Source organism: Tupaia chinensis, unplaced genomic scaffold (assembly GCF_000334495.1).
Source record: "Tupaia chinensis unplaced genomic scaffold, TupChi_1.0 Scaffold000422_1, whole genome shotgun sequence".
NCBI lineage: Eukaryota > Metazoa > Chordata > Mammalia > Scandentia > Tupaiidae > Tupaia > Tupaia belangeri.
In genome coordinates, this window is record NW_006159927.1 from 169,200 (window position 1) to 190,515 (window position 21,316).

Below are 21,316 nucleotides of genomic sequence, written 5' to 3' on the forward strand. Positions count from 1 at the left end.
GCCAGAGGAACCGAGTGAACAAACTGCAGCTGGGAGCTGAGAGGAGACAGGCTCCTCGGCAGGCAGTGCTGGTATTAGAGGAGGGGAGATTCTCGAGGGCAAGCACACCTCAGAAGCTGGCTGGGCTCTGCGGCAAGGATGGTGCCAAGGCCTGCTTCCAGTGGGCCCAGCACCAGGAGCCACCCCCTATGTGGGAAATGGGGTGGGTACCTGGCAGGGCTGGGAGAGGGTGACAGGCAACATGGAGAGGATGGGTGTGTAGGGCGTCAGATCATGGGGCTTTCCTTCACATTCCACCAGTACTACTCCTGCCTCCTCTCACTGACAACAGCTATAGCCCTGAACCAGCCGAACCTCCAAGTGCTGGCCCACCATACAGGATGGCGGAGATGCTGTCTAACTGCTTTCCTGACTGGCAGCCTACAGGGTCTTGAACACAGGTGCTCACAGAAAGGTCAAAGTCTTTTTTCTTCTAGCATGGAGGCCTGGGGCCTAGGGAAAAATGTAGGCCCTAGGAAAGAAAAGGCTGGAAGGCTCTGAGCATGTTTCATGTCAGTGGGCCTGACATTCTCATCTCAAGAAAATATACTGGCTATTTTTTGACCTTGGACAATTTCTCTGAGCATCAGACACCTCTTCTGTTGAATGAAGGTGGCATCCTTGGCTTTGCCAGCCATTTCACCTGAATGCCACAGAACACAGGAGGCAGAGCCACAGTGCGTGAGAGCCTGCGGGAGTTAGACACCTATTGCGGGAGGTAGACCATCTGGATTTATTTAGCAGCAACACAACCTAGCACAAGGAGATGGCTGAGAACAGGCAATGGGTCTTTCTGATGGTTTGATAATTGGGTTTTTAAATATTAAATTTAACAAAACCTCATGGCTTTCTGAAAGAACTGTGAAATATATTTCATGTTAAAACTCACACAGGTAAGTAATTAATGCTTTCCTATACTCCTCTCACACCTGAAAAAGAGGAAAGGGACAGGTATAACACAGATACAATACTATGAACACGAAGGTTTACAGAATTCAAAGATCAAGGGTAAAGTTGCTGTAAAGCCTAGAAAACTTGTGAGCCCCTGAGCCCAGTCAGCTCTGCCTGGCTGAATTAAGAGACTCAGCTCCATTCCAGGTACACCCATCCCTTAGCCTTGGCAACTGGGGTGGTCTCCATGCCTCTTCTCTGAAATAAGATGAGAAATTCTGGATTGGCAAGGCTGCTAGACTGAACTCCAAGCAAGGTCAGTAACTACGAGACAGCTCCAGCCTCCCATCTCGGCTGTGCTTTGAAAGCCACCCCTGAGAAGCTGGGACCCCAGGGGCTGTACCTTAACCCCCTTTCCTGGCTTGCCTCAAGTCTTCTACTTCCACAACTGAGGGACCTGGCAGACTAAACTAACAGGGAGCTGACAGCCAGTTTTAGGATGCACCATCAGGGCATCCCAGAGAAAATGCAAAAGAAACATAAGTCTGGCCATCCCAAGGCCTATGGATTCACGCCCAAGGGATGCAGGAATCAAATAGGCCCAAGAGGAAACATGCCTGGCAGGAACATTGGAGGATGCCACCCAGCCAGCTCTGAGTCCTCAACCGCGCTTCCTGGGGGTGGGGAAAGAGATGTGATGTAGAGGCAGAGGGGGAAACTGACCATGGGCAGCCCAGGGGAAGAACAAGTTTAAAAATGCAAAGCCCTTTGTAGGTCCAGATAATCGTAAAGATGTTAAGAATTACCAAGGAAAAGAACTTCACTGGCACAGAATTTGGGGAACACTGGAAAAAGACAATACTAAGATATCAATTCAGAGACTCAGAGGAACAGCTATTTAGAACACTAGAGAGACAAACACAAGAAAAATAAATATAGTGGCTCCTGGGCTCCCACGGAAGCTACTAATGCTATCTATTGGCCTGGGCCATTCTCGAGAACAGAATAGCAGTTTTTGGCAAAGCTGTACAAACTCCACTTGAGGCATCTCCTATGGAGAGGACATGGGATTGCCACAGCAATTGCTAAACTTCCTCACATCCTGCCTCAGTCTTCAGAGGCTAAGATGAGACTTCTATAGCCAGGTCAGCTGTATGGAGGCGCCAGTCTGGAGAGTGCATCTGAGTGCTCTGTCCCTGGGGAAGGGATGAGGATCTATCACTTGCCTGGCCACTCTGTGGCTGTGGACACAGGCATGCCCAGAGAGTAAGCACTCTGGGCCTCAGCAGCCCCTTCTGCAGAATGGAAGGGGAAGAAGGAAAGGATTACATGAGCTCCAAAACTGGGAGTCTAACTTTGCCCTGGTCATTAACAATGGCTAGGCAAGAAGTGCCATCTAGTGGCACCACTTGTCTACTCTTCAAATGGTTCCAAGAAAAGACCCCACAGGAGCCCATCGACTCTACTTTATGACTCTAGGGGTGAGGGCAGAGGAGGCTGGAAGGGGCTGAGCACACTTCATGTTAGTGGACATGACATATTCATCTCAAGAAAATATACTTTAAGAGGTCTTGCTTTCCTTAAGAAAGCAACTCTTTTTTTTTTTTTTATTTAGAAAGACTAACCATATCCATTTGTCAATATTTTCAGCTTTAAGGAAAATAGTTTAAAAAACATAAAAATGTAAATACACTCAAGAGTAACTGCTATCAAACAATTCTGAACAGGCAGAAAATGTAGACTTTCCTTTTACAGAAAATGTTAAATCTGTAATAGCAGCATAATTTATATATAGAAAAAAGCTGGTTTGGAAAACCCAGTTTTTTATACACAAAACATCTTTTCTATACAACAGCATTTATACTGGGAAATACGTTTCTTCACATTATGTTACTTCCCATCACAAACGGACACAGCGCAAGTCTGATAGTCGGCCCTGAGCTCCAGCGTCTCAGCACACTCTTCAATCCAACACCATGGCAGAGAGAGCATTCAGATCTTTCATGTATGGATGGGCTGCCAATATCTGGTCAATTTTCAGTCTTTGCTCTGAATCAGGGAAGATTTTCAGAAGGGCTTCCCTCAGTTCATTGGTTTCTGCAGAAGACCTCTGTGCTGGCATGGGCAGATTCTGCTGGATATTGGGAAGGTTTGGCAAGAGTGGGAAGTGGTGCTGCTGAGGAAGCCAGTGGCTTGGAGGGGCTCCCTGAATCCGGGCCGGAGGCTGGTGGCTGGTGCTGGTTGCCTGGGAGGCAGGAACTCTGAAGCTGGGCTCAAACATGCCCACGTTTGGCAGGGCACTGAGCAGGGGCTGCATATCTCTGTGAATGGAAGTGAATTTGGTGAGCTGGGTTATAAGTGAGAAACCCTTCAAGGTATCTACTGCTGGCTCTGAGGTTCAAGCTGCCCTGGCTCCGGAAGGCAAGGTGCAAGACTGCAGATGAAGAGGCAACATCAGCACCTGCACAGGAGCCTGCAGGATCCCACTGATAGTCTCTAGACTGGGCGTGACAGGGCAAGGAAACTTCTTGAGTTGGTACCCCTCCCAGGCCTGCTGTGAGGACTGACCCTCTCCAGCTGTTGGGCTTTAAATCAGCATGTGCCTGAGAGCTTTAAAAAGATATGGGTAACAGGGCCAGCCCTGCAGTGCAATGGTAAGCCCTGAGCAGAGGCAGCTAGATCCCACACAGCCAACTGCAGTTCGAATGGCAGCCCTGGCAGCATGCATATTCACGCATGTCCGGGATCCTGATAGGATGGAGAAAAGGAAGAAAAAAGGACTGTGGCATAATGAGACCCCATGGAAGGCAGGGGCTCATGTACTCTCTCATGAGAATAATAATAATAACAAAAAAATGTAACAGTAACAGTGTCCTATTCTTCTGAAGATGCTGATTCTGTGCAAGGCCCTAACTGATGGGGTTGAAAAAACTTGGTCCCCTTTGGTCAGAGGCAGCCCCCACCAACTAATGGATCATACCTCCCCATTAAAATCTGAATACTGTGCTGGTGTTTCACAACCTACTAACATCAGGTGTGTACAAGTATGGGCGGACATCTGTGCTGTTCAAAGGCCTCCCACCTAACTAGCTTGCAGTCAAGAAATGGAGCTGGCTGAACAGTTGTCCCTCTGTGTGGAAAGCGATTACCAACTTCATAACCAGTTAGTTAGTACCTCTGTAACGAGCCCTTAAGTGAAAGAAAAAGAGTGGGTGGGACTGACCCTACCACCAGGCTGCTCAGAGGGTGGGAAAAGTGAACTCCTTCTGCCCTGATGCGTCCTTAAGCCCAGCAGAGGATGTCCAAGTTAGGATGTACGGAAGAAAATGAGACAGGTGACACGTGCCAGGTGTCAGAAATTACTTCCATTCTCTGGGTGAGCAGAGAAGCATGATGCTGTGGAACCAAGTCCTCACTTGTGTAACAGGACTCGGACTCAAAGGCTCAAAAGAGCAATGATTCACAGGACTAGTGAGTGAATCATGCTGGTCTCCTCCACAGAAGAGATATCTATGTGAAAACACCTAACCACAGCCACCACTGTACCCAAACCCAGAACCCCCAAAGTCTCCCATTACAAAAGTAAAGATCAGCTAGAAGGTTTCGCTGCCTTAAAGAGCAGGGAGAGCTGTATCCTCCTGCCAACTTAAGATACCTGTTACACTCCCATGCAAGTGTCTGCTTGGAAATGCACAGAAGCACTGCCTATTTCAGCGTTTTTGTTTTTGTTTTTTTTTTGGAGAGGTTTTTTTGCTATAGAGCACGTATGCTCGCCAGAAAGACAGACAGAGACAGAAAGCGAGAAATCACCCCCCGGGGGGATGACCAAGCTGCAATCCCTTCCCCTCCATTCTCCTCTTGGGATCTTGGGCACGCACGCACACAAGCCCGGCGTGAACTTAAGCCACTGGGTCCAGGACTCGAACCGCAGTCAACTACATGGGAGTTCAGCAACATAGCCGTTACGCTAACTGCTGATCTATTTTTTCTTTTTTTTTTTAAACAAACAGAAAAGTTATTTTTCTGGGTAATAGGTCTGCTTAATTTTTTTTTTTTTGCCCCCAAACAAACAGAAAAGGTCTGTTCCCGGCTAATAGCTCTACTCGTTAGAGATGTAGGAAACTGGTTAACAAGGTCTGTAACCTGAGAATTCTGAAAACAGAACCACTAGCAATATGTCTTAAAAACAAACACAAACTACATTAAAAAGAAAAATCTAAACTATTAAATCAATTACAGATATAGGGAATCTTGGTTTCTACATTTATTAAAAGTCGAAAATAGAAAGTAGAATAGTCAGCTCCCCTCTGGCAGTGATTTCTGACTAGAGATATGCAAAGACGATGACTTTAGAAAATGAATGTAAAACATGCATGATAAACCCCAAGTGGCATTTGTTAATATATGACCACCTACTTGGAAAATCTGCTTTGTCTTTTTATACTACAAGTTTGGCTCCTCGCCTCTTCCTAAGGTTAAAACCAAAGGACAATTAAACACATGCTTTTGAGTGTCTGCTTGATTAGTCCCCACACAGTCAACACTGAACTAAAGTGTTTTTCTTAAAAAAAAATTCGAATGTCATAAAAAAAGTCTTCAAAGACAGCACTTGTACTAAAACACAAAGAACTCAACTGATATAAACTTAAGTACAACACAATCTGAACAAGGAAATACCTAAGAAAGACTTCCTTCCGAAGAAATTCTTCTAATCGAGGTCCACTTCTTCCCAGAGGATCATCAGGAACCATAAATATGTCCCCCACGAATGTATACTGAAGCAATCTACAATACAGACAATAATTACAAGGTTGGAGAAAACACCAAGTCCTTACTGCTAGAAATGAGCAGTATCACAAAGTAGCCACCCAGCTCCAAACTGACAGTCCATAATTCTAAGACTGCTTAAACAGCCATTTTAATTAAGGATATGAGAAATTTTCATCAGCTTATCAAGACTTTCCGATTTCTATCTGGGCCTCAGTATAGTTTCTGGTCCTAATATACCTTTTAATATAATTAAAAAAAATATCAAGATTTAAAGACTGTCAGCATAGGACACAACAGGTATTCAACAAAGATTTAATTTTTGAATGAAACAGTAATCAAGGAATTCACAGGAAAACTCACTAAAAATCTTTTCAAAAAGAAAAACAGTATGGTATATGAAGAAAGATAACCTGAGGTTAGTAGAACATTATTTATCAAGTCTGAGGAAAATGCAAAATGCAAAAATTCCAAGTGCATGTATTTCTTGTCCAGATCTGGGTTTCGCTCTACTACGCTCTCATAAATTTGAATGCAACAGGCTGGTTGAGAACACAAATGTCAACTGCATTTAAATCCCCAGGCATACATAGATGAGTGTCCAATAAATACTGACAATGAGCCCAGGGCAAAGACCCAACAGAAACATGTCCTGGAAGATTAATGGCTAATAAACTGTGCCCAGAAGGTCACAAAGGCCAGCTCTCAGTTCAGCTACCAATGACAGCTTTTTAATAGCATATAGGCTGAAATGCATATAATAATCATGCCTGAATATCTATAGCAAGAATCCTTTCCTAAAATCCTCTAACTATTCAGCAGAATATAAATTCTAGATAGGAGACAACTGTAAAGACCCAATAGAGATAAATGAAGAGTTAGGCTAGTTATGAGCTATTATGGTTACACTTAGCTTGAGGTATATTCATTTCATGCTTGAAGATTTGTGGCACATGTAACTTATCCCTGGCACTACCAAAACTCTTGCCTTTGTTTTAAATAACCAGTCAAATGATGTTTATTAGCAAAAGGTCCAAGAAGTCAATGTTCACGGATCTTAAAGTAGTTTTCAACAATCAGACACGATCCAACAGTATTACCACAAATAAAAAACCTGCAACAGTGAGCGCTGGATTTTGGGGGGATAATATCTAAATATATTTTTAATATAGACAATTAAACCATGACTATAAAAAGCTAAAAAAAGTACTAGATACTTGAAAGTAGAAAGATTCTTACCCACCCAAGAAGCAAAAACCTAACCACAATACTGCCTCTGGCCCTACTTCCTCGTGCTGGAATCACAGTATTTATGAGCTGGAACCTCAGTTGTCATGAAGTCCAATCTTTCACGTCACAGCTCAGTAAAGCGGGAAGGCCCCACGACCTGCTAACACTTCCCATGGTATCAGGGAATGGCAGTTAGAAGGCCAGCCATTCTCCATCTGAGTTAACTATGCCACAGATATGCCTCCTATTCTAAGCAAAAGAACATTGTTCCCTGAGAGGATACCAATCCTTGTTGAGAAGATACTGAGGGTGCACCCAGAGGCCCCTGCACATCATTCGCTGGCTCTGCTGCTCTGTGCTCAGCCCTCCCACTCACCTAATGGGCCAGCCACCCTGTGGACTGGAAAGGCAGCATGGTCTAGGAGACTTTGGTTGCCTGTATTGCCTTCTGCAGGGCCAAATCACGCAAACAAAAACAAACTCTTCTGACCAAAGACAAAGTATTACCTTTTTGTAATAATTTCTCGCCAAGAGGCTGACTCAGTCACAAATTCTCTGAAGTTATCATTTGTTACGATTATGCCACCGGTTTTGTCCGCTAGGTGTAGTAGAAACCTATGATGATATAAGACAGTTTAAAATGAGCAAAGAGGCATCCCTGGCTGAGAGAAGCCATGTTACAAGAAAACAAAAGGATTTCCTCTTCATAGGAAAATCACCCAAGAATTTAACCAAAGCTGGTGGGCAGCAGAAAAATTAAGCCCCTGTCAACTGAAGATCAACCTGAAACGGTGAATATTTCTGAAATTATTAGTGTGATTATAAACGAACTGTTTTTCATACAATCTATTTTAAAAAATGATCTCAACTAAAACTTCTACATTTTTCTAGAAAAGTTGTATTATTGATTAGTAATGGAAGCCTGGCCTGATGATGTAATAGACTAAACTGTAGTGTGGACTCAGCACGGCTGTGTGGGTTCAAATCCACAGGTTAGCTTGAAAACACTGGTTACACAGGTACCCAGAATGCTAAGTAGCTGCAGGGCTGGAACAGGGGAGCACAGAAGGAGAAGACCCTGTTGAGGATGCTTCTTTCTCTCATGCATGCACAACCTCTTTCTTTCTTTCTTTCTTTTTTTTTTTTTTTGCTACAGGGCGCATGCACTCACCAGAGACAGAAAGCAAGAAATCACCCCTCGGCGGGATAGCCACGCCACAATCCCTTCTCCTCCATTCTCCTCTCAGGATATTGGGCACGCACGCACACACACACACACACACACACACACACACCCGGCCTGAGTTTTAGCCACTGGGTCTAGGACTTGAACCATGGTGGACTACATGGGAGTTCAACAACATAGCCATTATGCTAATTGCTGGTCCTCCATGCACACCCACTTTCTTACCACAAATAAACTTTAAGAAAAAATGTATAGGTTCATATTTTCTGCTCTGATTTAAGAGCTGTCCAGAACTGCCATTCCATGTAGCATAAGTTATAGAGTCACTCAAATGGGAGTTAGGAAGAAGTACATGGTGATGAAAAAAGGTAAGAATTAAATAGTAAATAATTCTATTTTGGGACCAGCAGATGGCTTAATAGCTACGTCACTGGACTCCCATGTATTCGACCATGGTTTGAGTCCTGGACCCAGTGGCTTAAACTCACGCTGGGCACGTGTGCATGCATGCCCTAAATCCCAAGAGAATGGAGAAGGGATTGCAGTGTAGCCATTCCCCCTGGGGGGTGATTTCTCGCTTTCTGTCTTTCTGGTGAGCGCATGCGCCTGATAGCAAAAACCTATAGCAAAAACCTCTCAAAAAAAAAAAAAATTCTATTTCATTGCTGGAGATTATGTATGTTCAAACCATTTTACTAAGAGATTTGTAAGAATAATGAGAACTTGATCCCTTAAGTCAAGATGATTGCATTTGCCTAAGACAATGGATAAAGAAGATAAAACAATAAATTAAATAAGTTGCTGAAATTAAATGTGCCAACAATTGCTTTTTATTAGTAGTAGTGAGCACTTAAAGGGGATTAAAATAACCACCTCATTAGTTTCAGAGATCTTAAGAGTAAATATGATTTAGTTCTTTGGATTTACTAAGAACATTTTACAATGATTTCTAACTGGCATGAGTTGTAACTGGTGATATCTGCCCAGAGTTAGGAATAAAAGTAGGTACAGTAAGGCTGCTAGGTGCTCGCACTATGAATTAGGACGTACGCCCACATCCTCCAAAACCCCAGAGAGCCACATAAGTCAAGCCAAAGCTTGGTTGGTACACCTGTTCAACGGCTCAGATTTTGTAGGTGTGAGGATGATGCTGTGATGTTATAGGACCTGAGGTTTTCCCTAACCCCACGGCCCAACATGCCTTTCAACCTGAGCACTCCAGGTTCCCTGCTCCATGTCTCAGGGCCAAGCAAGAAGTGCCCCTAAATGCCAGTCTCCCAGTACTTGTCACCCTACCCCGGCTTCAACATGCTGTCCTCTTCCAGCTTCCCAAACCGTTCCTTCATGTCACCTCTGGTTCTCTCCCATCAGATCTGGTCTCTCATACCAGCCGGGTAGAGGGCAAGTGGTGCTTGTCAAAAGGCAAAGTCCTTTTGAAGAATACTTATCTGATATGGCTCCAGATTCCCTATCCACTGCCAAGGTCGTGTCCCGTTGGGCTATCATTCACTGGGATGGGTCACAAGCTAAACACTATTCAATGGTGGGAGCATTTGGGTAGGACACCGAGGGAAAACACTGGGGTTGGGGCTGTAAACGCTATAAGCCAAATAAAAACAAACAGGACAAGTGCAGGAGAGGAAGGAACAAGCAGTCACACTAAGGTCCTGAAATGAGAAGATCTGTGACTGCTGGTTTCACAGAAAGGATTTAATAACTGGCCTCAGTGCCACTGGCCTCAGAATTGTTAAGTTTGCAACCATTCTCTTATTCAACAACAGCAACGCCGCCCTCTATTACTTACTTGTGTGCCTTCTACTGTAGATGGCACATTGTCTAAGTCAAGATGCATGTCTAATCAAGTGTGTCCCCAAACCTAGGTGTCCCAGGTGCACTAGCACCTACTTTTTGAGTGGCAAACTAATGTAATGTCATGCTAGCATCAGCAGAGACATCTATTATGAGGCAGCAATGCTGAAAGCCCAAGCACTACAATGACAAACCAAGTCACTGGCCACATACAGACCAGGAAGAGACAGATAATATTTAAAACCACTCTGATGCTGCCACACTAAGACAGGACAAACATCAGTAGCATCATGCACCAAGAGACTACAACTCAGTATCTGCTTTGACTTACAGATTCTCAGCTGTGTTTTATTAAAAAACAAAACAAAGCAAAAAGTCTAACTCAACGGCTTCTTTTATGATGTTCCTAAACCCACACATCAAAGACTGCTGATTATATAACCTTAATGACCACACATATTAAAATGGTCAAACCTCTGAGTCAAGCAAGTCCTTTAAGAGTGTGGACCTGCCCACAAGAGTAGGTGGCTGGCTCCTTGTCCCCCACACTCCCACCTGAGAAAGGAAAACAGCCTTTCATACCTGTCATCATGAGAAGCAATTCTTTCTCCAAAGACCATCCGGGCAGGAGTTAAAGATAATATTCCAAGCTCCTGGAGCTGGGTTAGGAAGTGCTGTTCTGTTCATGGAATAAGTTGAATACATATTCAGAAAAAGGCTATCTTCCCAGGTGTGTAAATAAAAGTACACCCAAATGTTTCACTTGGAGAGTTGTAAAAAACCTTTTTTTTATTGACTCAAGTTTACTACCTCACTGGGAAGGAAAAAAAATAAAAAAAACAAACAAACAGGGCCCATACTAAAGTAAATGTAATGTACAAGCTGACTTAGACATTTTTAAACATAAAACAGTACAGCTCATCTACTTCTTAAATTAAGAAAAACAAAACACAACTTTCTATTTAATAAGTCCTACCATCAAAATCTCATGACAAACGGTAGAGGACAGAGACAGTGATACTGAGAAAGGGTCAGGGTGGGAAGAGGGGAGTCGCAGGATGGCACCAACAGCTCTGCCCTAGTCCCAAGAAAGGTCTGCTTGGTCCTTATTCTGAGGATTTATCAAAAACTCCCTCCAGCTGGCCTCCTGTCAACACTTAGTCTGTGCAAATATTTACTGATTTTCACAGAGGTGGGTAGTGACAGAAGAAAATGGAAGGACAAAACCACATTTTAGAAAATCAATAAATTCTGGTACCCAGAATTATATCTGATTAAGTATTTCTAGTCATGGGGGTATGTGGGTGGTTAATAGTGGCTAAAATGGCTTTTAATAAAGACTATTGATTTAGATTTAAAAAAGAAAAGAAAGAAAAAGAAAACTAGTAATGGGCAAAAAAGGAGATCAAAGTTTAGGGCCTGAGATTACCATACCTGAATTCTCTATAGGCGACTGAGGCTGAAGCACTCGGATGGCCTGTCGTACTGTCCTATTATGGCAGCATGTGTAAGATTAGTGAGACTCTTCCCGAGCTCTAATAGCAAAAGTAACTATAAAATGAGTGGATTTGCTTCCTTCCTCATATGCCATGTTTGAGGAACAGATATGCTCTTCAAAATGAGGGAAGTTAGGAATACTTGGGAAATGTGTGGTTTTACCATTTCCACCACACGAGTGACTAAGTTTCACTTCCTGTTTGATGTGTTGGGCAAGCCCTGCACTCACCCTTCCTCCCCCAGGCTACCTTTTACTTCTAGGTACCCTGGTGCATTCAGCTGCCAGACATAGCCTATGAGAGGAAGATATGTCTTCCTATTGCAACCTAATATATGAATAACCTTAATCTTATTAATAATAAGTTCAGTCCTTTTATGTGTGGCTTACAGGTCAGCCATGAAGTACTATATATATATATGATTAACAAAAATGACTTACATTAAGCTATTAAACACTGTTAAAAAGATATTATATTTGGGCCAGCGGTGGTGCAGAGGTAAATGTAGCTAGATCCCACATGGCCTACTGCACAGAGTCCTGGACCTGGTGGCTTGAAAGTCATGCCAAATATGTGTGTGTGCACGCCCTAATTCCTGAGAGGAGCATGGAGGGGAAAGAACTGCAGTATGACCATTCCCTCTGGGGGATTTCTCATTACTCTGTCTCTCTCCCCCTATCTATTCTGAGTACACTCAACCTATAGTAAACTACAAAAAACAAAGGATGGATAAAATAGTAAAAAAATCAAAATATATGAAGTTGTTGGGAAAGTCATGACATTATTTTTCTGTGTTTTCCTATGCAAAAATAGATCATGACTTTCCTGACAATCCAGTATTATATTCATATGTGCCAATCTATTAATTGACCATTTTTAAAAGCAGTTAGAGGTCAGCCATGGCCTGGTGGTTAAGGCAGCTGGATCTCACACGGATGAGTACATTGTTTAAATCTCAGACTCAGTGGCTTGAAAAACATGCTGGGCAGGTATGCCCAAAATTCTGAAAGGAGGGAGATGGGAAAGAAGGGACTGGCAGTGTACCCATCCCCTTGAGGGAATGGTTTCTCACGTTCCCTCTCCCTGTCTTTGTCTCTTTCCTATGACAGCACATGTGCCCACTGGCCATGTACCAAAAAAAAAAAAAAAAAAAGTCAAAACCCCAGGTTAATGGAAAGATATATTTTCTTTTTAGAAAGTCAAAAGAAATTTTTTGTGACATACAATAAACTCTAACATAACTTAAAATAATTATGTTAACTTTTCGTCCTTCCTTCAAATATTTCTTGCGCAATATTACTCACTTACATTGCTATTTGACTAGGTACAATGGATTTACAATTCTGCCTTTGAAGTTGCTGTCCATGGCATGTGGTTCTATTCCAAACAGCATATGTTACGATTATAAGTCAACTCATTAAACATCTAATTAGAAATCTGGAAAAATCAGTTTGGCTCACCTGTGACATTAGGATCACGTCTTGTTCTCCACTGAGGGACAAACACAGTGATATTTCTGTTGCCAAGCTTCCAAAAATACTCAACTGCAATTGCAATTCCACGGCAAGAAAAGAACTTTTTCAGACCATGACTGTAAGAAAATAAAATTTATTTCTCTTTAAAGCATGTTACATCTCACCATGAAAAAGTAAAATCCATATTCAATGAAAACAAAAACAAAATTTCTTTAATGGAACAGCAGATGGCATAATGGTTATGTTGCTGGACTCCCACGTATCGACTGAACTTGGCAGCTTGAAACTCATACCAGGGACGTGTGCAAGCGTGCCCAAGATCCCAAGAGGAGAATGGAGAAGGGAATGTGGCGTGGCCATCCCCCTCGGGAGGTGATTTCTCACATTCTCTGTCTGGAGAGCACATGCATACTATAACAAAAATCTACAGGATGCTTTTTTTTTTTTGAGAATTATTTTATTTAGCTTTATTTATTTAAATTTGATCAGAGATGGACAGAGTGAGAGCAAGAGAGAAAGTGAGAAAGCAAGCTGCCAGGTCCAGGACTTGAACCATGGTCAGCCATGTGGGAGTCCAGCACCCCTAACCACCATGCCACCTGCCGGCCCCACAAAAATCTCTTAAATTTTTTTTCCCTTTAATATTCTTCTAAATTTTTGGCATTAGAGTTGCATGGTTTGCTGCTTTGCAACATAAAACTAGAACCCACAGTAGAAAATGTAACTATTAGTCTAGTAATTTTTCTTATATTTTGTTTAATTAATTTAACTAAGTGTGCTGTGTAGGAGAAGCTTCATAATTTAATTTATGCTTATTTCAATTTTTATTATTATTTTTTTTTGAGAAGTTTTCGCTATAGGGCGCATGTGCTTGCCAGACAGACAGAGAGAGACACAGAGACAGAAAGCGAGAAATCACCCCCCAGGGTGGATGGTCACGCCGCAATCCCTTCTCCATTCTCCTCTCGGGATCTTGGGCACGCATGCACACGCGCCCGGCCTGAGTTTTAAGCCACCGGGTCCGGGACACAAACCGCGGTCGACTACGTGGGAGTCCAGCAACATAGCCATTACGCTAACTGCTGGTTCCCATTATTGTTTTTTAAAATAAAGAACTATCCCATTGGGACAAGTACTCTTTTAAGTCCTGCCTAGTCATTAGCCTGTAAGGATCTTTTAAAAAAATCTTTAAACAATTATTTAATTAATTGTCTTCTTCTTCAGTTTGACCAGAGAGAGATAAAAGAGAGGGAGAGTGAGAAAATAAGCCACCAGTTCCAAGATTTGAACTGTAGTCGGTTATGTGGGAGTCCAATGCCTTAACTACCACGCCGCCTGCCAGACTCTCAACATTAGAAAACATGTTGCTCAAACTAGCCCCGCAGCATAGTAGGTAATCACTGTACCTTGGGAGCCACATCCCACATGGCTGACTGCAGTCAAGTCCTAGCCTGGCAGTTTGAGAAACATGCTGGCTCCCAAAATTCTGATAGGATGGAGAAATGGAGGAAAAAGCATTAGGGTATGGATTCACTCTGGTGGGAGGGGTGCTTTCTTTTTCTCTTCTTCCCTTCCCCTTCCACCATGAGGTTCCCTGGCAATTAAAAAAAAAAAGGAATGACAGGAATGTGTTGCTGAAGAAGAGTTTTAGCTAGCCCATGCCTGCCTGTGACCAAACAAAGAGTTGAAGATGTAACACCATCATCATCATCATCGTGGTCATCATCACCACCACTGCAACATCCAGGTGGCAGCTGCCCTCAGTGCCAGCAAGGCTCCACCCCCTTTGTGGGGAACTTCAAAACCTGCCCGGTTTACAGCTTACTGGAAACAGGTTAGGGGTAAAACTCAAAAGATGACTAAGTGGAGGCCATAAGTGATTCTGTGGGAGAAAGCAGAAACAGTGGGGAAAAGAAACAAGGAACAGAATAGAACAGGGGTCAGCACATGGGTCACATGCTCTCTGTCTACCACTCAGCTCTGCCATTACAGTGTGAAAGCAGTCACACATAACTGTAAACCAGCGACAATGGTTGTATTCCCTGTAGACCTAAACACTTGTTGGGCCACATTTGACCTACAACTGGGAACTCCTGGTATAAAAAATTAAAAATGAACCCCTTGGGCTAGCCCTATAGCTTGGTGGTTAAGGGAAGCCAGATCCCCCAAGGCTGATTATGGTTTAAACCCTGGCACTAGGCTTGAAAAACACGCTGGGCATGTGTGTGTACATGCCCCAAATCTGGATAAAGAAATGGAGAAGGAATTCTGGCCTGACTACACCCTGCTAGGGTATGCTTATTCCCTCTCCCCATCTCTCAGGCAAACACATACATTCTCTGGCAATTAAAAAAAAAAAAAGACCCTTCCCCAAAAAACCAGTAATGTATTTCAAAAGGAAGGAAAATGTTCTAATTTTATTTTCCAACAGTTAAGTGAAAGTGGAAGAAAAAAAAAGTGTTCTTTTTTTTTTTTGGAGAGGTTTTCGCTATAGGGCGCGTGTGTTCACCAGACAGACAGAGACAGAGAGACAGAAAGCGAGAAATCACCCCCCAGGGGGGATGGTCACACTGCAATCCCTTCTCCTCCATTCTCCTCTCGGGATCTTGGGCACGCATGCACATGCACCCGGCATGAGTTTTAAGCCACCGGGTCGAGGACATGAACTGCGGTCAACTACGTGGGAGTCCAGCAACATAGCAATTATGCTAACTGCTGGTTCCCAAAAAAGTGGGAAGTTTTGCAGGTGGTAAGCCATTTGTCAAGCCATGGGTATTAGAAAGAAAAAAAAAATGGAAAATCTCAAAATGTGATACTATAATCTATGAGATTGGCATGATCTATTTTTACTGCTTTAACGATCATTGCATTCCAGCAACAGTAAACTCTGCGTGTCAGTCCTGTCTTCTCTCCAGGTCTAGGGTTATGCATCAAAACCACTTTTCTGCCTAGAGCCTTGTGTAGCTCTACCTTTTCAGACAATTCCACTGCCTGGCTTTGAGATTCCCCCCTCCCCTGGTTTGAGCCCCCCCCCCCCCCCCCAGTCTGACTAACCATAAGAGACCTGGAGAAAGTAAACCTCCCCTCTTGTTTTGACCGAGTGGTCTTGCCATCTCACCTGACCCTGGTCTCTGAGCTTTTCCTCCTGTTGTTTTGTATGCAATGGTTTTACACCTTCCCTTACTCCTTCTCCAAAAGCTCTCAGGACTCAATCTTAGTCCCTCTTATCTTATAAAGCCGTCTCTAGACACAACCCCTCAATCAGCCCCTTCCTCTCCTCTGACTTCCTGTCTGGTGCACCAGAATCAGAGATGGGAATGGAATTTAGACTCCTGTTAGAGATAAAGGAGACACTGAGAGTCACCTGGCTAGGTTACACAGCCAGAGCCAAGAGGAGCTGGATCAGATAGATTGAGGCTTCCTCCTGACCAGTGCCCTTCATTAACCCACAGTGTCAGTCCAACTGCACTTATGTTGAGAGCAAAAAATGGGATGGACATGCACCAAACATGTAATGTGGTGAGAGATTCAAATGAGCTGCTCACATACAACTCTATCTTAGAGGCAACAGTCTACTCTTTTTCAGAAAGCCATAAATAAGAGAACTGCAGAAGCATAGTTATAGCCCAGAAAGCAGATGCAAGTAAATGAACCAATTCTCTGTGAAATAATTCAAGAATGGGTTGTTTATCTGAAAGTATTCAAATATGGCAAGAATGTAGCAATATGGCATTTGTTACTGGAAAACAGAATGGGAGGAGTTTTTTTTTTTTTTAAATGAGGCCTTTTTTATCTTTTAAAAAAGAATAAATTATCTATCACTCTAACTGGCTAACCATGAGAGAACAGGCCTAAAGTTAATGTCAACCAGTCTTTTTTTTTTTTGGTAGAGGTTTTTGCCTTAGGGCACGTGCACTGGGTGGGAGGGTGGTGGTGGAAGAGGTGGAGGAGGAGGAGGAACAGAGACAGTGAGAGGGAAAGTGAGAAATCATCCCCGCGGGGATGGCCATTCTACAATCCCTTCTCTACCAGGGACCTCGATCATGTATGCACACATGCCCAGCCTGAGTTTCAAGCATCCAGGTCTAGGACTTGAACCGCAGTCAGCCATGTGGAAGCCAGCAATATAACTGCAACTCCATCTTCTGACCCACAAGAAAACCAGTCTTAATACAAATGATCTAAAATATTCGGGGGTTCTTTTTCTTTTTTTTTGAGTTCTTGATACAGTAGATGTGCACTTGCTGGAGAAAGAGAGATAAAAAGAGAAAACCACCCACCCAGGGGCCATGGCCATAATGCAACTCTTTCTCCATTCTCCTTTCAGGAATTTGGACACACCTGTACTTGTACCTGGTGTGTTTTTCAAGCTGCCGGGTACAGGATTTGAACTGCATAGTCAGCCATGTAGGATCCACGCCACAAGCTGACCCAAGGGGTTCTTTCTTTTTCTTTGGAGAGATTTTTGCAGAGTATGTGCGCTCACCAAGACAAAGAGAGAGAAAGTAAGAAATTATCCCCAGGGGGGAATGGTTATACTACAATCCCTTCTCCTCCTGGGATTTGGGGCACACACTCACACATGCCCAGCCTGAGTTTCAAACTGCCAGGTCTGGGACTTGAACTGAAGTTGACCACATGAGAGACCAGTCCCTAACCACTATGCCACATGCTGGCCCCAGGGGTTCTTTCTTTTAATTTGCTAGAGGGTGTGTATAGTCACCAAGGGTACAGTGGGAAGGGGAGAAGACAAAGCACTCCTATGGAGGACCATCACCCCACAATCTCTCTCCTCCATTTCTTTTCCTTTCAGGATTTTGGACATGCACACACAAGCACCAGGTATGTTTTTCAAACCATCAGGTCAGGTCCAGTACTCTTAACTGCACAGTTGGTCACACAGGATTCAGCTGCTTTTACTACCATGCCATCCTCACGGGTTCTTTGAAAAACCAAGAGATCTGTATACATTTAATATTCAAAAGGATAATTTTTTTTTTTGGAGAGATTTTCGCTATAGGGTGCATGCGCTCGCCAGACAGACAGAGAGAGACAGAGAGACAGAAAGCAAGAAATCACCCCCCGGGGGGATGGTCACACCACAATCCCTTCTCCTCCATTCTCCTCTCAGGATCTTGGGCACGCACGCACACGCACCCGGCGTGAGTTTTAAGCCACCGGGTCCGGGACGCAAACCGCAGTTGACTACGTGGGAATCCAGCGACATAGCCATTACGCTAACTGCTGGTTCCCCAAAAGGATAATTTTTGAGAAATGGACTCAAAAAGTTTATAAAATGTCTCCTTGGTTACTAGACAGATACAAATGTGTACTACCTACTGTTTCTCTTTTCTTTAAATGTTTTTGTCTGCTGATAGCAACAACAGAAAGTGGGTGAAGGTATTACAATACCCAGTTTCTGGGGCCAGCTGGTGGCTTGGTGGTTAAGGAAGCTGGATCCATATGGGAATTTGAGTTGCAGACCTGGCGTCTTGAAAAATACACCAGGCCTGTGTATGTGCATGCCCCAAATCCTGAAAGGATGGAGAAATGGAGAAGGGACTGTAGTGTGACCATGCCCCATGGGGGACGGAGATGCTTCTCCCTTTCCCTCTCTGCCTCTCTTTCTCCCTGGCTATGTACATATCCTATGGCAAATTAAAGAGCCAGTTTCATTTCACTGAGTAACTGAAGAAAAAGGAGGCAAAGTAGATAGATAAATTTTGATACCCTGGAACCCTCATAAACTTAAAGAAGAATAAGAGGAGTTTCTAGAAACACCAGCTCCAAACTAATTCCCAAAGTGTTACTCTCACTAATATAATCTTACCACTTTGGAAATATCTCCAGAGCTGAATAAAAAGTGGTTCAAAATTTTAGTACAGAGTGTATAGATTAACTCAGAAAATAAAATTATGGGGGAAAAACACAAAAAACAGAAAACATCAAGTGGATCCAAGTTACTGTCCTCAAAATTACACAGGGGGTCCACTATGGACTGCTCTTCCTTTTAAGTCTAACACCCTGGCCAGACAGAAATGGTGCTTAATCACTGTCTCCCAGCCTCGCTGTAACCAAAGCAGAGCTGCTTGCTGACAAGTAAACCCTGGCCTGGAGACAAAGTATATATACAAAATACAGAAGACCCTTCTTTACTTTGTGGAAGGCCAAAGCTCTGAGACCTTCAGCTCCAAATGCAGAAGGAGCACACAGGCTCAGAAGCCAGTCATGCAGCTCAAAGGGGGTTTAAACTGGTGTTTCCATATAACCGGTTACAAGTTGCTTGTTCTCCTTATACAGGCAGCCAACTAAGAGGAAGCATGTCCAAGGCAGAGGAAGAAAGCAGATAACAACTCATGGCAGTGAGAAGGATAGCTTGGTGTGGGGAAATAGTGGAAAGCCCGTTCTGAGCTGCCCAGGAAAGCATTATTTCCTTCTATAGCTTCCACTTAATGAATAGTCACGGAACTCGGATAGAGAAGGACTAGCATGAAAAATGGTTGAAATATATAGTTCTAGCAAGTGAAGGGGCAAATCTCATCAATATGGAAAATTATCAACCCAGATAAGTCAGGTGCTCTTATGCTGAAGTTTCGAGCTGACAGAGCCCAAATGTTACTTGGCCACCGCTGTGAGGTCTAGCCATACACCGCAAACAATTTCCATTTACTCATCATTTGACTCATTCACGGTGACAAGGGGGAAAAAACCGAGTTAAGATATACATAATCAGCAGCATAAGGTAGGGTGTTTTAGAATTTCTCACGGGTGTGCATGAGCCAGACATCAAGTTGGATAGGCAAATAAACAAAGGCTCTGCAGGGACCAGGAAAGGGTAGGCCTGGGCTGCTCAAGGATGGAGGTTCTCACAAACAGAACCTATTGCTAAGGACTCACATTTTAACTCTTCCCCAACTCGTTGGGTCAAATGTGTGAGGTTTTGTTCAACAACACTTATGCAACCCAAGACTTGGTATCCAGTGGTACCAAGGCCTGAAAATTCCAACCTCAGTTCTGTGGGAGGAGTTAGGGTGTGTGGTGACTCTGGAGAGAAACATTATGGGCTCAAATCTCATCTCTGCATAAACCAGATTTTTAGGTCATTTCATGTTACATAAATTATAAATAATTTTACCTTATAAAACTGGTGTGAGATTATGTTTTCAAAAATTAAGTACTACTGGGACAAGCAGTTAGTGTAATGGCTATGTCGCTGGACTCCCACGTAGCTGACCATAGTTCGAGTCCCGGACCAGGTAGCTTAAACTTACGCCGGGTAGGTACGTGCATACCCAAGATCCCGAGAGGAGAATGGAGAAGGGATTGTGGTGTGGCCATCCCCCCGGGGGGTGATATTTCACTTTCTATCTCTCCGTCTCTCTCTTTCTGGCGAGTGCATGTGCCCTATAGCAAAAACCTCTTCAAAAAAAATAATTAAATACTATGCCTGAAATGTAACAGGTGCTTCAGCTGTTAACATTCCAAATACCTGTTTTCAGATTTTTGCCATGGGGTACCTCTGTACTTTTCAGAGAAAGACAGAAACAGAGAGGAAAAGTAAGAACTCACCCTCCCCCCCCCAGGTGGTCATGCCACAATCCCTTCCTTCCATTCTCTTCCTTGTATCTGGGGCATGCATACATATGAACTGGAGTATTTTTCAGGCCATCAGGTCCAGGGTTTGAACCAGAATAGGTCATGTGGGATCCAGCACCTTAACCACAGCAACATCTGCTGGCTCTGTTGAACTGAATTTTAAGCTGAATCGATCACTGGCATTTTTAAAAATTATTTTTATTTTATTCATTCATTCATTCATTCATTCATTTATTTTAATTTGACCAGAGATACACACACACACACACACACACACACACACACAGAGAGAGAGAGAGAGAGAGAGAGAGAAAAAAAAAAGAGAGAGAGAGAGAGAGAAAGTGAGAAAGCAAGCCACCAGGTCTGGTAGTCGAACCGTTGTCAGCCATGTGGGAGTGTCTAGTGCCTTATCCACCATGCCACCTGCTGGTCCCGTCATTTCAACCACAAAATTGCAAACGGTGGTGAGAGGCAATTATAGAAGTCCTGTTTTGCATTCATCAAGTTTTTATTCAGTGTCTACTCTATGCCAGGGACCAGGGATGTTAAGGGTAGTTAAGTAAACAGACACAAATCAGTCTCCCCAAGGAATTTATAGTCTAATTTAATTCACACTTAACATTGAAGCAACTGATTCAGAATAACAGTTGATTTTTTTTTCAACTTAAAACATTTTTTTTACAGAATTAATTTAAATTTGACCAAGAGGGACAGAGAGAGAGAGAGAAAGCAAGCCACCAAGACTGAAACTTGAATGGTGGTCGGCCATGTGGAAGTTCAGTGCCCTTAACCATCATGCCACCTGCCAGCCCCAAAAAACAATGATT

General features: G+C 43.3%; 1 protein-coding gene across 1 annotated transcript in view; it reads right to left on the bottom strand.

Moving 5' to 3' along the window:
- Positions 1 to 2,525: 2,525 nt before the first annotated feature.
- N4BP1 (NEDD4 binding protein 1) overlaps positions 2,526 to 21,316 on the bottom strand; it is a gene marked incomplete at its 5' end in the record, with an annotated part of 67,580 nt that continues 48,789 nt past the window's right edge. The window contains 5 exon segments of the mRNA XM_006154793.2: positions 2,526 to 3,251; positions 5,608 to 5,715; positions 7,435 to 7,542; positions 10,505 to 10,601; positions 12,879 to 13,009. Coding sequence (XP_006154855.2) covers positions 2,894 to 3,251; positions 5,608 to 5,715; positions 7,435 to 7,542; positions 10,505 to 10,601; positions 12,879 to 13,009 — 802 coding nt within the window.